Source organism: Gymnoscopelus braueri, assembly GCF_963280865.1.
Source record: "Gymnoscopelus braueri genome assembly, chromosome: 24".
In the NCBI taxonomy this organism is placed as follows: Eukaryota; Metazoa; Chordata; class Actinopteri; order Myctophiformes; family Myctophidae; genus Gymnoscopelus; species Gymnoscopelus braueri.
The window spans coordinates 28,266,124-28,281,913 of NC_137626.1; the positions used below are offsets into that span (position 1 = coordinate 28,266,124).

The 15,790-nt window shown below is 42.7% G+C and overlaps 1 protein-coding gene across 1 annotated transcript; it reads right to left on the reverse strand.

Moving 5' to 3' along the window:
- Positions 1 to 1,435: 1,435 nt before the first annotated feature.
- LOC308080318 (uncharacterized protein) lies at positions 1,436 to 10,323 on the reverse strand. The gene is made up of 6 exons (XM_080422126.1): positions 10,226 to 10,323; positions 7,803 to 8,008; positions 5,857 to 6,119; positions 4,131 to 4,442; positions 3,074 to 3,421; positions 1,436 to 2,748 (listed from the first exon to the last, which is right to left on the reverse strand). The coding sequence occupies exons 2-6, from the start codon at positions 7,978 to 7,980 to the stop codon at positions 1,942 to 1,944; spliced, it is 1,908 nt and encodes a 635-aa protein (XP_080278252.1). The 5' UTR covers positions 7,981 to 8,008; positions 10,226 to 10,323; the 3' UTR covers positions 1,436 to 1,941.
- Positions 10,324 to 15,790: the final 5,467 nt, after the last annotated feature.

Below are 15,790 nucleotides of genomic sequence, written 5' to 3' on the forward strand. Positions count from 1 at the left end.
AAACTCAGAAATCTTCATAATGGTAATAATAATAATAATTATATTTTTTGGGTGGTGAAACCGCCCCTATAAGTGAGGTTTGGATATTTGTACAATTATCCTGCGCTGTGATTGGCCAAAAAGTACCCCGCCTAACCCTGCACCGTGATTGGCCAATCACAGTCTATTCAGGACTGTGATTGGCCAGTGTCACATGACACATGTGCATAGCCCTATATAAGAAACCATAACTTTAAAAAAAACATAAATTTGTTTTTTTTAAGTTATGGTTTCGTCCATCATAAAGAGTGTTTCAATAAATGTATTTATTTTTTGTACATGATTGGTTGACTCCATTCAGTATTGTGATTAGCTAGCAAGACACCGCCCACTTCACACAGGGTGTGATTTTATAAACTTACTGTGATACCAAAAAATGCCTTTTATTTTATTTTATTATTTTCATTCAAGCAATGACATTTATGGACTTTTAAAAAATGTTTCAAAACAAAAAAGAAACAGACATATTTGATATTTGGCCCCTAGCCTTTGGCAGTTTTGAATGACTCTGAGACAAGTCTTACATTCACCTATAATTGTACAGTTTTGTATGGTTATCATAACAATCAGATGTTTTAAAAACTAATCCTATCAATAACCTGAAGGGAGAACTGTAATGCAGTGTTTGTTAAGAGTTATTATGGCAGCAGGGGTTTCATTTATATCATAAATGTGGGGGGAAACTAATCAGGAATGAAAAGGGGATGTTGTTTGAATGTTTTGTTCTGTTGCATGTCGCTTGTGACCAATAATGAATACCCTCCCAAAAGGCTATGGCAGGCCTATGTTGTGGCAGAGTTAAGCCCAATGTATACTTCATTGTACGACAGTGACTTGCACCCAATCGCTCAATTACAAATTGTAGTGTAGGTTTACTAGGTTAGACTAAATGGAATGGAGAACGCCACAATAACGTTGGTGGAATTAAAATTATATTTTAGCAGGCTACATTTCAATGTCATGATAAAACACAAGCAACTCAGATGCAGCAGCACCCTCTATTGGTGCAGAGTATAGTATGTTTACATTGGAATGGGATATTACTTTGTTACTCATCATGAACCTGATATTATGTTATGTTCCAAAACGGAACATGATAGTACAACATAAAGTACAAATGTTACTACATCACTCAGTATACTCAGTATAAAGTAGTACGTTTAACAATTTAAGTACATGATATAGTATTCTGTATCTCAAGGTTACATAAAGCATGGCAGGTTTTTTAATGTTGACGGACATGTTATGAACATTTCCAGAAACATGTTTGCCCAATTTCCTTTAATTCTTTGAGTGAATGGAACAAAGTATACCTCATACTTTCTGACATTGACCCCCCCGCCCCCCCCAAAAAAACAACTAAGAAAATGAAAAGATACTTGGTTCATGCGTAGCTTTTAATCTGAGAATTAAAACTCCTTGAATGAACTAAATCATGCTGAACAAGTATTTGAGAGCAGTAGCAGCAATGACAACTCACTAACACAATGGAAACCACAGGGTCAACACAACAGTACAGTACTTGCTCCAGAACCTCAAAATCGAAGTGATTTGTCATCAGGCCTAGCCACAACCAAAAAACATGCTGCAATAATTAAACACATAATAGGCAAACAGTTATCTGGACATACAAATTATTTACAGCGACACTGCATTTTTATTTTTAACATCTTATTTCTCAAAGATAAAACATTTAGGGACAGAGAGTTCAAACAACTTCAGTTCATCTCCTTGAGACTTGTCCGAATCAATAAAAAGAAAACACAATTCTTTGAATCCTTTTCTCTTTGGAAGTGCACTTATCAAGACCAGATTAATTATTGTCAATCTAAGGTTTATTCTTGAACAAACAAATACTAACAAGTACATTTGGACCGTCATCTATAATCACATTTTTATCAGTTATTCATTATTAGTTTCCAAGCATGGCAGGTCCCTTTTTTGGTCAAGCAGAGCAGATTCCTTTTCTATGTCTTCTAAGGACTCGCCCAGTTGTTCTAACTGTTTGTGTGTTGCCTTTGGTCTCCCGTTCCTCTTCTCTCCTGCTCGTTCCAAGGGCCGTGCTGATGCCACAGATTGCTGCTCATTATTTCCGTTCAGATTGTTCTGGAGCTGTGTGAAGCGCTGCAGTTCTTCGATCTCGACACCAGGGGCAGTGTTATCGTTGAGTTTGACTACAGGTGAATGTGTTTTAAGTGTCTGTGACTCTGTGGCCTGAGAAACATAGATGCCAGTGCCTTGTGCCTCTGTTTGGCCGCGGGGTTCTGCCCGCGGTGGCTCGGCGGCAGTTTGAGACGCTAAGGAAAGCTCCGTTGTGGCGAGGGAGGGGGTGGCGATGCACGCTGGGGGCTCGAAGACCGACTTGTCCGTTTTACAGCTCTCCACGGAGAGGTTACTATGGAAGGGGTTGTTGCAGTCCACGTGCACGTTCTTTGAGAACCCCAGTGCTGAGGAGAGGGGTACCATGTCCGTGTGCAAGTAGGGGGGAGGGCTCGCTCCGTCCAACGAACACTCCCAGTCCTCCTCTCCCTCCTCTTCGTCCTCCTCCTCTTCCTCAGGGTCGATTGTCTCTAAGCTGTGCGTGCTGCAGTCCGAGAGGCCGCTGCACAAGCTGCTGCCGTCCTCGTCCTCGTAAGCTTCATCGTCGTCGTCATCCTCATCATCATCATCGTCGTCGTCATCGTCGTCATCATCATCATCATCTTCCTCCTAGAAAATGTTGCAGAATAGCACGGTTGTTTGTTTATTTAAAAAAAAATGTTTAAGTATGCTGTGAACAGGCTTTAATTTGACAGTTTTATATAGTGTTTTATATAATGTACCAATGCCTGTTCTTTGTTGTTATGTTCTGTTTGTCGAAGACCAAGGACCACAATGGAAATAAGTCTTTGACTTTATTGTGTTTATAACCTTCACGTGTTATTTTCTGTGAAAAGCATGTACACTGTGTACTTTTCCATCAACTATGACGTCTAAAATAAATCAAATCAAACCAAACCTCCTCATCCTCATCCTCCTCTTCCTCCTCTTCAATTTCCTCTTCGTCTCCCAGGCACAGATCCGAGTCGCCGGCTTGGTCGTGGTGGAGGTGCATGATGGGAAGGTGCGGCGGCGTGCCGCTCATCAGAGGGAACTGGGGGTTCTGTGGCTGCTGCTGATGCTGGGCCAGCAGGGAGTCTCCATGGTAACCGTTGCCGTTGGTTACGAGGGGCTGCTGCTGCTGCTGCTGCTGCTGCTGCTGTTCGCGGCTCCTCTCCACCTCCAGCTTCATGATGGTGTGCAGGAAGTGCGTGCGCACTCGGACCGGGTTGAACTCCAGGCGGCCCGTGGTGTTGCTGCAGCCGTCCTTGCTGCAGCCACAGGGGAAGGACATGCGGTCCACCTGCGCACGCACAGGAAATGACGGTTATGCTAGGATGAAACGGTACTGTTTAATTTTAGGGGTGCAACAGTTAATCGAACTAATCGATTATTGAAAATAAATACTCATTTATCATTTTAATAAAATAATTGATTCGATCGATATTTTTATCGAAAAGGGAATAGGTAGAATAATTGCGAAGAAAATAATCTGTAGTTGTGGCCCTAGTGGATTTGGGGAAGTAAAACTGCATGAATGATTAATAACAAGTGGATATTTCTCTCAAATGTTGCTGCTTCAAAGAGAACGCACACAACTAATGGCTAAATAATTTACCTTGTGCGATCTATGATTTTTGAGAGAATGGATGCACTTCAGCTGTCAGTTAGTCAGCTATCCAGCTATCCACTGGTAAGCTGGATAGCTAGATGGCTGATTTCAGCACTATTAGTTGCGTGCAGGTGCGTCCTTGCTGCAGACATGTAATCAATTTCTATTAATGCTTTGATATGTAATGTTTGCCTGTCATGATGTTGTTGTGTACGTAATTATTGTGTTGGACCACAATGGAAACAACACCCCCCCCCACACACACACACACAAACAGACAGAGATTTTGCACATTTATAGATAGTTTGAGTTTGAGTTTTTCTCACTTTGCATCTGCGTTTGGTCATCATGCATGTATAGTATACTGTGTAGATAAAGGAATAATCCAGATGGGCCTCACCACAGATCCATTTACCTGGCACTTGATGCCAGCCAGGCTGCAAGCGCAGGTCACGGGGTCGCACACGCCCCGGCAGTGGCAGCCGCACTCCTCCCGCGACACGCGGAGGGACCGCAGGTCGTGCTTCTCGTCCACGTCGATGCGCCGCACGCCCGAGGCGCGGAGCAGGGCGCGGCGCCGCCTGGTGGTCAGCGGCTGCAGGAAGAAGTACTCGTCCACCTCGGTGCAGTCCAGGTCCAGGTCATCCTCGGAGATGTCCTCCAGCGTCAGGGCCTCCGCCTCCACCGAGGTCACGGTGTTGTTCTTCGTCAACTGCCAGAGGAGAGAGACAGAGGAAGGTGCAGGTTGGTGTCGAGTTACAGCCAAACGAGAAGAAACCGGACGGGGGTCTTATAACGGCGTGGCTTCCCTGTGAATCTCTGACGTTGATCCGAGTTCATGTACTTACAAAATGTGATAAATATTATATTTTTAATTTTTTATTAATATTTAAATGTCATGAATATTCACAAAACGCGACAGACGGACACAGAAACATTTTGGGGAAATACATACAAACATACATACGTACATCTGTACATACATACATATTGTACATAACTATGTACGTACAAATGCTCTTCTAGGCGACATGGGCCCTTCGGTTTCATGCCGGAAAATGTAAGATAGCATAACATATTATTAAGACACCCCAGTCAAAAAAGTAACATCCGATTGCATTTGTCATTTGCATGGGTCACCCTTCCATAGAAGCCATCAGCCTGCTTAATGCAGTAACATCGTTTAGGTTTTCTTGGTCTTCAGGTTTGTGCATTTAAAGACAGACATGGGGTTGATGTGTTAAAAACGACGCCAGTCTGCATTGTGTCTGCGGTAATGGAATGCAACGAGTAAGCCTGTTTATGGCACTTGTAAACACACCACAGAAAGTGATTGTTAAAGCAATGCATTATTAATTACCTACATATGTTCAACTAGTTGTCACATCCCATCTGCCGTGTTTATATTTAAAAACAACATGCTCATATCCAGTTACTTTTGACATTCCACTTTCATTTATTTATGTTTTCATTAACGCTGTCTGGCTCATCGCTTAATATAGTAGTTATATTAAGTAGTTAATATAGCGTCACAATCATTTTTAACCACTTTATCCATTTATATGTTGGCTATTCAAAAACAGAAGATCTACAAGCTCACATCGAGCTTATAATCTGATATTTTTGATTTCTTTGGAAAAAATATTCAAACTGGATTTTTTAAAATACTTTTTAACATAAATCTTCTCTTCTGGGGGTCCCTGGCACAAAACATTTTCAGATAGGGGTCCTTGAATTGAAAACGTTTGAAAACCACTGGTCTAGCTGATGCTCTGACCGACTTATGGGTTTTCAGTGTCATGAACAGAAAACAAGGCTGTAATAACAGCATGAGCAGCAACTAAAAAATATAGCTGAGCTGCCACTGAGCGAGGCACTTCACTGCCAATTTCTCCAATGCATTTGATCGATAGCAAATGGCGGTGAGTGTACAAAACACAAATCTCAGTGTCAAGCTAACGACGCAAACTAGCTCAAGGTCATCAATTCTTTTTAAAATTAACTTTATGGGTACATTTTTATACACACACTGTTTTTACGCTTAATGCAGAAAGGCTACCCTGCAAAAAGAGCACCGTACCTGCATAAACACAAGGTCCAAACTGGACCAGACCAGTCCCACTGACCTTGAGCCTGGTGGCGTTGAGCTTCTCCTCCTTCAGGTGGTTCCTCAGCCTGTCCTGGTGGCTCCTCTCCTGCTCCGTGGCGAACTCCCGCAGGGTGAAGCGCTTCACCCGGCTGTGGCGGGGCGACATGCCCAGGCTGCTGCCGCCCTGCGTGGGCACGCTGGTGAAGCCCTGCCGCCGGTTGAAGTAGTACACGGTCACGCTCTCGAAATGCACGCTGTGGCCCCCGCGCGCCCGCTTAGCCTGCCTCTGGAGTGACAGTGCTGCGATGATGGGGAGAGAGAGAGAGAGAGAGAGAGAGAGAGAGATACAGACAGAAAGATGGACAGACAGACAGAAAAACAGATGTTAAAAAAAAAACTAGTGTAGAGATATTAGTTAAATCTGCTAATGTAGTGTTTGGCTGGAATGTAAATCTGCATACTGTAGTTGAACATTGTCTATTTAACTACAATCTAAAGGCTATTTGCATACTGTAAATACAAATAATACAGGCAAGCCATCAGAAGTCCCGGACCACCGTTTGAAATTCTATTTTCAACTAAACCAAACTGGCCTGCAATAATCGGCACAGCCAAGTTACGAGGGATGGGAGCCGAGAACCTGGAATCATTCGAGAATCTGAATCATCGCTAAAAGGATCCCTGGCTAATAAGCCCTTATATGCCTTAATACTTTATAATTGCCCTCTATAACAAAACTTTAAAAATAAAAACACCTTAAATATTGTCTTTATTTTAGAAATAGTTTTACTCAAGAGGAACAACAGTGGTCGCAGGTTGATGATGTCCGTGTGTGGTCCAGCAATAAACAATCGTATTTAACCTAAACATAACTAAAAAACTACTTAAAACTTTCTACGGTTAATATGAGCATCAAAACAATATTTTAAATATGTTTTTATAAGCACATGCATTCCATACATTCCATAGGGCTGGACCACACATTGGCAAAGGACATCATCAACTTGCGACCGGCATTGTCCCCGTTGAGTAAAAGATGAACTATATCTAAAATAAAGAGAATATTTAAGGGGGATTCTTATTTTTTGTTATAGAGGGCAATTATATGTATTATATAATAATGTATTAAGGCATGTAAGGCTTATTGGCCAGGGATCCTTTTCACACTGATAATCGACAGTATGCCTCTGAGCTTACCAATTCCGTTTATCAATGCCAGCATGTTTTAGTTGCTCATTGCAAAACAATGACATCATGTGTCTAAAAGGAAAAGATAAGGAATTTACACACATTCAAAAACGTGTTCTTAGGGAGACATACATGCCTTTTTTATATTCAGACTCAGACATAATGAAACAGTTGAACTGCTGTGTAGGCCTAATCTTATTCCACACTGGAAATTAATCAGGGAATCGATCAAGGAATGAAACAAACAAATCAAACCAATAAGCATAATCGCTAATGGCATATAGAATCAATCACATCTTATCAATTGCCGTCCCAACAGCCAGGTATCATGACACAGAGCATTATTAAGAGAGGATTATCAGTGATTTATCAGCCATTATCTTGAGTTGAGCAGTGTGGACAGCTGGCAGTGCACCCGTAGAGCAGATAATAGCTTTGGAACGTGTGTACGCCACTATCAAACAACCATTTGAAAAAGTGTTCTCAATTGAGTCTCCTCGCCGGTCATCAAATTATTGGCTCAGGAATGCGACAAAAACAAAGAAATCTCCATGAATTCAAATTGATAGAAAATAGGTAATTGTTTGGGTTAAATGGTTAAGTGGTTTACGAACTAATGGGTGATGACTTAGTTTCTAGCAGAATGGCCGCTGATGTCGAGCACGTGTGTGTGTGCGTGTGTGTGTGTGTGTGTGTGTGTGTGTGTGTGTGTGTGTGTGTGTGTGTGTGTGTGTGTGTGTGTGTGTGTGTGTGTGAGTGTGTGTGTGCGTGTGTGTGTGTGTGTGCGCGTCTCACGGGCGCGAGGCACGGGCGCGACGGCGTGGTGGTTGTTGAGGCTGTCGCTGCTGTTGCCGCTGTCGCCGCAGGACCCCTCGTCGTCCTCGGACGCCTGCAGGGACATGCAGGGGGAGGGGCCCCCCTCCTCCTCCTGCCCCTCCTTCTCCTCCAACTTCCTCTTAAGGATTCCACTCATCCTCGGACTCCGCCCCGCCGCTTTGTACCTGCAGCACAGAGGGCAGATGGTTGAATTTTGTTTCTCAACCGCTGGACCGGGACCTTAAGAGCGGTCGCTCGACTCACAGGGTCAGAGGCAGAGGCAGAGGAATGTAGTTGTACTTGATATTATTTGACTTCAAGGTCAACACAGAATTTGGGTTCCACGCTGCAAAACCACCACTGATCTAGAATACGTGGTCATGTAATGTGACTTGGATTTTGTAGGAAAGGGAATTAGGTAACATAATGTTCGTGCACACACACACACACACACACGCACACGCACACGCACACACACACACACACACACACCCACACAGTCACACACACACACACAGTCACACACACACACACACACACACAGACACAAAAAGCATACTTATGAACTGTTGATAGCAGGGACCCTGCTGTTAGAGGCACAGCCGTCGCTGCTTTTTTTTGGTCTCAAGTCTCAACTACAACAGGCTAATATAACAAGGAGGAAATAACGAAGTGCTGTTCGCCCAGCGAACTCAACTGGTGTTGAATTACATCACATGCAGCCAAGCAGGATGCTGGCCCAGACTCTCTCTCTCTCTCTCTCTCTCTCTCTCTCTCTCTCTCTCTCTCTCTCTCTCTGACAGCCTTTGTCTGCTCTCTCTTTCACCTGCTGCCCAGTGATCCATATTTCTCCCACTGCATTGTATACTTTGCTCTCTCTCTCTCTGTTGCCCGTTGTCCTTCCTTTCTCCTACTACTTTTGTCCTCTGTCAGTCCCATTGTTTTCCCTTTTTATGCCCTCAACAGCTGGCTTCCCTTCTTCTTCTTTTTTAATCAACATCTGCACCTCATTGCTTTTTTCAGCAACACAAAAAAAAGAGAAAGAAAAAGAAAAAAAAGAAAGAAAGAAGGAAAAAAAAATCTAATCCAGGAAGCTCTGAGCCGAGGAACAGAATTCACCAGGCAAGAAAATACTGCATAACCCCTCTCCCTTCACAACACAACACAGGGGTGTAACACATTCATATGCATCCAGGAAGGATTGGTGTGTCCACTCCTGACCTATACCATCATCAGATAACCTACTGCCTGACTTTTCAGACTAAATAATCAAACAACCACTGGGCCTGTCACAATTATTACATAATCGTCTAATCGCAATTATTTGAGATAATCGCAATTAGTTTTGCATAATCGTCATCATCGTTTCCATGTTGAAAAATGTTCACACATTTTCAAATATTAAGAAAAAGCTGAAATAGCAGATCTGCAAGCTTACTTGTAGATCAGCTATTTCTGCTATTTTTACATGTATAAAAGTATTAAATATGTCAATAATTTCTTAGTAGGCCTACATTTAAGTTATTTGTCATATCTGCCCTGTGCATTTTTTTCATAGGAAGCCTAAAAAACCAAACTGAAATTAAAAATTGTATTCATAACATGTTCCAATGTTCAATGCCAAAAAACACAATTAAAAATAGTTAATCGCAATTATTAGTGCGACAATTAATCGTCAACTAATTTGTAATCGTGACAGCCAGCCCTAACAAGCACTAGCACACACGCATCAACCACACGCACGCGCACGCATACATATAGCCTATGCAAGTAGCTTGCTCACGCACGCTCCATGTGCAAGCATGGCATGCATGCATCCTGCTGTAGAGAGGTAGGTAGAGAGGGATGGGGGGGACATGCTTACCTGTCACATCCAATACATGCACACACACACGTCAACACATGCACACACACGTCAACACATGCACACACACATCAACACATGCACACACACATCAAAAACACCAACACTGAAATGAGACCACCATGCTGTTGTAATGTTCCAGGGACCCCAAGAAGCACAGATTTGAGTTAAAAATTTTCGCTTTAAAAAAAATATATATCATAATCTATATAGACTATATTCAAAGATTTGCACACATTTTCACGATTTTTCAAAAATAGCAGATCTACAAGCTCGTAGGGCGGCACGAAGTGCCAAGCTATGAGCTTGTAGATCTGCTATTTTTTGCAGTCCTACGGCTCCTGCAACAAAATAGCAGGAGCCGGTTGGTAGCAGCTATTCTATACGGTAAGCTGCACACACAATTATTTACAATCTACCGTTCATTCACACAAATACAAGCGAATGAATGAATGTACAAAGCCCGGTGGCTTTAAATATTTAAATTGTATCATTGTGAAAGTCTTACTTAAGCGACGTGCGAGTGACCGCTACTGACCTGCTTCCCTTCCGACGCTCGCTGTGGATGCCAGGAAGTACTGTACTCCGTAGGCTACCTCTCTCTACCGCCTCTCTCTCTCTCTCTCTCTCTAATTTTCTCTCACGCGCTCTCTCTCTCACTCTCTCTCTCTAATGTTCTCTCTAAAGCTCTCTCTCTCCCTCCCTCCCTCATTCCCTCCCTCTCTCTCTCTCTCTCTCTCTCTCTCTCTCTAGCTCTCCCCTCTTAACTCTCTCTCTCTCTCTCTAGCTCACCCCTCTTAACTCTCTCTCTCTCTCTCTCTCTCTCTCTCTCTCTCTCTCTCTCTCTCTCTCCTCTCTCTCTCTCTCTCTCTCTCTCCTCATCCGCATCACGCCGGTGTTCACCAGCTGCAGCCAAACATCACCATGTGTCGCGATGATGCGGTGAGTGACGCGCTCTCTCTCACTCCCTCTCACTCTTCCTCTCTCTCCCCCCCTCTCTATCTACCCCCCCTCTCTCTCTCTCTCTCTCTCTCTCTCTCCTCTCTCTATCTGCCTCTCCCTCTCTGGCAGTGGCACCACTATTGTGCAGAACACACCATAGCTTTCTTACCATCTAATGCTCTCTCTACCCCCCCCCTCCCCCTCTCCCCCTCCCTCTTTGCTATGTTTCTGCCCCCCCCCCCCCCCACACACACACTCACTCTCTCACACACACACACACACACACACACACACACACACACCACCACCAGCTCTCCCTCTCTCTCGCTGTCTGTATATATCTCTCTTCCAATCACCCACCACCAGCTCTCTCTCTCTCTCTCTCTCTGTGTGTCTGTAATGCCTCTCTCTCCCAATCACCCACCACCCTCTCTGGCTCTCTTTCTCTCTCTCTCTCTCTCACAGACTCGTTAGCTGGGTACTGCTGTCGGCAGCAGCAGCAGAGCTTGACTGAGGTGAAGGGAGGGGAGCCCCCGGGAGATCAGAGAGAGAAGTGGGGGGGGGGGAGGGCTGGAGATGGTGGTGGTGGTTGTGGTAATGAGGAGAGGAGGACTATGGATTTTGCTATATACTGTAAAATAACTCTTTATACTTCTACTCTCGATGTGCAGAGATGCCAATTAATTTTGATCAGATAGAACAGACAGACAGACAGACAGACAGACAGACAGACAGACAGACAGACAGACAGACAGAGCCTGTTCACAGTTGATCTTTAATGGCTTCATCAATTACTGTTTTTTTCATCATCATCTCCTTGATCTGACCCCAGCATGGCCAAGCCACATTGTTGTTTATGTCTGTTATATAGGCCTATTATGTTTTCCCCCTTGCAATTCTTATTATTTTCTTCAACTTATTTAAGGCAATTAAGGCAAGTTTATTTATTTGGAACATTTCGACAACAAAGCAATTCAAAGTGCTTTACATAAAACAAGACAGTGCCTTAAGAGAGAGCAAAATAAACACATTATAAAAGGGTTTGAACGTAATGAGAATGCACTGTTCGGTTTTAGGTTCTTCCATTCCTGCCAGTGAAGGAGGGGAGAGGAGAGGATGAGACAGTTCCATTTTGGAAAAAATACATTCAGAATGCTGTATCTGCGGGAATCACATAGATCAGGGGTCTTCAACGTTTTTTAGGCCAAGGACCCCTTAGCTGAGAGAGAGATGAAGCAGGGACCCCCACTACATTGTTTACAATTGTGTTGCAGGTTAAACCTTTCATTAGGTTTCATAGATAGCTTCATTGACTATCATCAGTGCTGTGTAAATTCATGTTTTTTGTTCATTTCAGACATTTAACCACTTAAACCTTCAATACTCAGTACTTGATTTTGCTCCTTTTACCCCCTCTTTGCCGAAAATTGTGTTGTGTGCTTGTAGATCGGCTATTTTCGGGCTAACGTTCCCCACAGAGGGGATAGGGTTCAAGTGGTTCAAGTAAAAAAGATTTGGCGACCCCCCTGTAGTAACTCTGAGGACCTCCTAGGGGTCCTGGACCCCTTGTTGAAGACCCCTGACATAGATGGTTTCACACATGGTGGTTTCATGTAAATCTACAGTCTGCACACAACCTTTTTTTAATATCCATTGACAGATTTGGCTGAGCATGTGTGCCTTGTTTTCAGCACTGCCCCGAGGCCAGCTCTGGTTGCAGTGACCTGGCAGGCTGGCACAGTGACAGACTTCTGTCTATGGGTCGCTCCGCAGCAGGAGACGTCGAGGAGGGTTAATCGCCTTGCTCAAGGACAACCCTGTCATTCATCACGCGTCACACCGAGTTTGAAAATCTAATAACACTTTGACTTTGTTGACTTATACGGGTGGAATTTTACAGGTACATTAGGGAAAAAAAAGATTACTCAACGAACGAACAAAAACAAATTATATGCTATTCCGTCTTTAACGTCAGTGATTTCATTAGTATAACTATTCCATGTCCTCAGATGATACCACTCGCAGGAGCAGTGGTGTTAAGTAACTAAGTACATTTACTCAAGTACGGTATTTTTACTTTACTAGAGTATTTCCAATTTTCAGTACTTTTACTTCTACTCCACTACATCTCAGAGACAAATATTAGGCTATACTTTTACTCCACTACAATTATTTGAAAACTTTAGTTACTAGTTACTTTGTAGATTTGAGCTTGTAGAACTGCTATTTTCAAAAGATTTCTATGCATTTGAAAACTTGGGAAACAGGATACATTCTGCATAATGAGTACTTTCTGCTTTTGGTACTTTAAGTACATCTTGATGCCTATACTTTTGTACATTTACTTAAGTAAAACAATTGAGTACTTTTTCCACCACGGTGCAGGAGAGAGTCAAACACATTAAGTCATTTTCAAACCAAGTGAACTTGAACCAGACTGCTGTGTGGGAGTCACAGCTCTTTTGCAGTGAAAAGTGTATGCCTGCTGTGGAAGGTCATTTCAGATACTGCACACTCTTCTTGACACTTTACAGTGACAACTCAACGTCTACTCTGACAAAGCCATTACTGTCATGAATAATAAAACCTCTGAATTTTCATATAGGCTACAGTACTGAATATGGGGGGCACACTCTATCTTCAAGCCTCTGCTTATAATATAGTAGCATTTGAGAGCAGGGGCAACACTTCTACACATCTATATATAGATTTTTGAACTGAATCATAGCAGGCAAGACAAGACTTTTAACAATAGCTTATGTTGCAAATGGTATTTAACCAGCTACCCACTGCAACCCTTTTGTTGAGGTGGGTATATTAGCTTGTGTAAAAAAACGTAAAGTATATATGTGTGTGTGTGTGTGTGTGTGTGTGTGTGTGTGTGTGTGTGTGTGTGTGTGTGTGTGTGTGTGTGTGTGTGTGTGTGTGTGAGAGAGAGAGAGAGAGAGAGAGAGAGAGAGAGAGAGAGAGAGAGAGAGAGAGAGAGAGAGAGAGAGAGAGAGAGAGAGAGAGAGAGAGAGATACCTTTGAGGTCTCATCCTTATGGGGATAAAGTGATGGAATATGGGTTTTGCCTATAAGTCGATAAATTAATTAAAAACTGACTGAGAGAGAGGCCCCTAGGAAAGAAACAACAATTTAAAGAAAAAACTATGATAAATTGTCCTAACATCTGGTCACATTTGCAATAATTAACCATGGTGGTAGCATGTTTATTAATTGTCAATTCAGATATCAGCCTATTCTGTAACTACATTCTTCCACATTATCGCTTTTACTGTCTTTGTGTGTGTGTGATTGATTGAATACGTTATTAGCAGTTTACAAAAAAAAAAGAGCACAGGAAAGTACAGTTCAATACAAGGTCTGCTAAGAGGATTTTAAACCCAATAAAGCCTATGGCTTGTTTCCATTGGGATCCTTTGTACTCAATTCATCGAAAAATTGTGTGTGTGTGTGCTGTGTGTGTGTGTGTTGTGTGTGTGTGTGTGTGTGTGTGTGTGTGTGTGTGTGTGTGTGTGTGTGTGTGTGTGTGTGTGTGTGTGTCACACACACACTCTAACTCTAACTGCACTCTCAGATTGAGTGTGTGTGTGTGTGTGTGTGTGTGTGTGTGTGTGTGTGTGTGTGTGTGTGTGTGTGTGTGTGTGTGTGTGTCACACACACACTCTAACTCTAACTGCACTCTCAGATTGATTGACTGTCCTTGACGTGAAACCAAAATGAACTGGGGCTGATGGCTTGAGAAGAGCTGTTTTCTGTGTAGACATGCTTCTGCTGCTGTGTTCCAAAACACCTCGCTCTGTGGCTGCCGTGGAGGGTGCAGCAACGTTCAGGGAAGAAAAAAAAAAGAAGAGTGGATGTTCCAATCAGCTTCCATGGCAACGAGCCATGGTGGAAGGGGGGCGGGGGGAGGGGGATGAGGGGTTTGTGTAAGCTCTGCAAGGCCGAATTACAGTTTGTCGTAGGACAGTGTCGCGCGCCGAATACTGCAGTTCTACAAGCTCACAGCATGCCACATCACGAAGCACTCTGAGCTTGTAGATCGGCTAATTTTGACACTGTTGTACGGGTATAAATGAACCCATTAAGACTGGGAAAGCATCTGTGTCATTTTTAGACTTGAGCTATTCCAAAACAGCAGATATACAAGCTCATAGCGTGTCACTTTGTGCCGTGCTACAAGCTTGTAGATCTGCTATTTTTGAAAAATCTAGATGTTTTTTTTATAAATCTTTGAATATATATATATATATATATATATATATATATATATATATATATATATATATATTTAAATGTGCATTTAAAACAAACATTTTTAAATCTTTGCTTCTGGGGGTCCCTGGAACTAAATATTTTGAGATGGGGGTCGGCGGCTAAATACATATAATTTTGGGAGTCCTTGACATGAAAAAGTTTGAGCACCACTGATATATAGCAACATAGGTTTTTCAGAAAACTTGATTTAGAAGACATTTGTAGAACTCCTCCTGGGTTAACCATGTAGGCTGGAGGAAGAGGTCTGCATTTCCAGACCAAAAACTAATGCTGTGAGGATGCCTGGAATTTGGAACGCTGCTCGGTGTTGGAGAAGCGAGGCGAAAACAGACCGTTCGTTGCTGTGAATACTGGTGGTTCAAATAGGGCAATGTAGTTTTTGTACAGAGACATTATACTGTACAAGCAACTGTGCAGCTATTATATCCAATTATGCTGTACTATAGTCATGACCCCCAGGAGTCAGGACCTCAACTGTATAATCAATATTCACCCCCACCCACATACAGTAGCCTATATAAACATTATTCATCATTCCTATCTACAGAATATCCTATATTTTTCACTCTTATTCACATACAGATGGAGCCACTTTAAAAGTCCTGGTTGTCCTGATCACTGGATGTGATCACAACACCTTTGCTCCACCTCCAAGTTGAACTGTATAAAACAAATCCAGCTTTAATATGATTTAATCCGCCCACGGCCAACCAGGCGGCTTTACTAACAGAATTCCATTAGAATTATAGGCCTACATATAGTTGTCTGTCAAATAGCTTGTTGTACAGATTGCCAGTTTGAGGTAACACAGTAACATGGTACACAGCCATCAAGATTGAGCTTCCTGCTGTAATAACAAAAGAAAAATGCAAGATAGATC

Coding starts and splice junctions, on each gene's coding strand:
- LOC308080318 (XM_080422126.1), bottom strand. CDS start 7,980: ATGAGTGGAATCCTTAAGAGGAAGTTGGAGGAGAAGGAGGGGCAGGAG. Junction 6,120..7,802: donor CGCGCCCGTGCCTCGCGCCC/GTGAGACGCGCA, acceptor CCATCATCGCAG/CACTGTCACTCCAGAGGCAG. Junction 3,422..4,130: donor GCCAGGTAAATGGATCTGTG/GTGAGGCCCATC, acceptor GTGCGTGCGCAG/GTGGACCGCATGTCCTTCCC.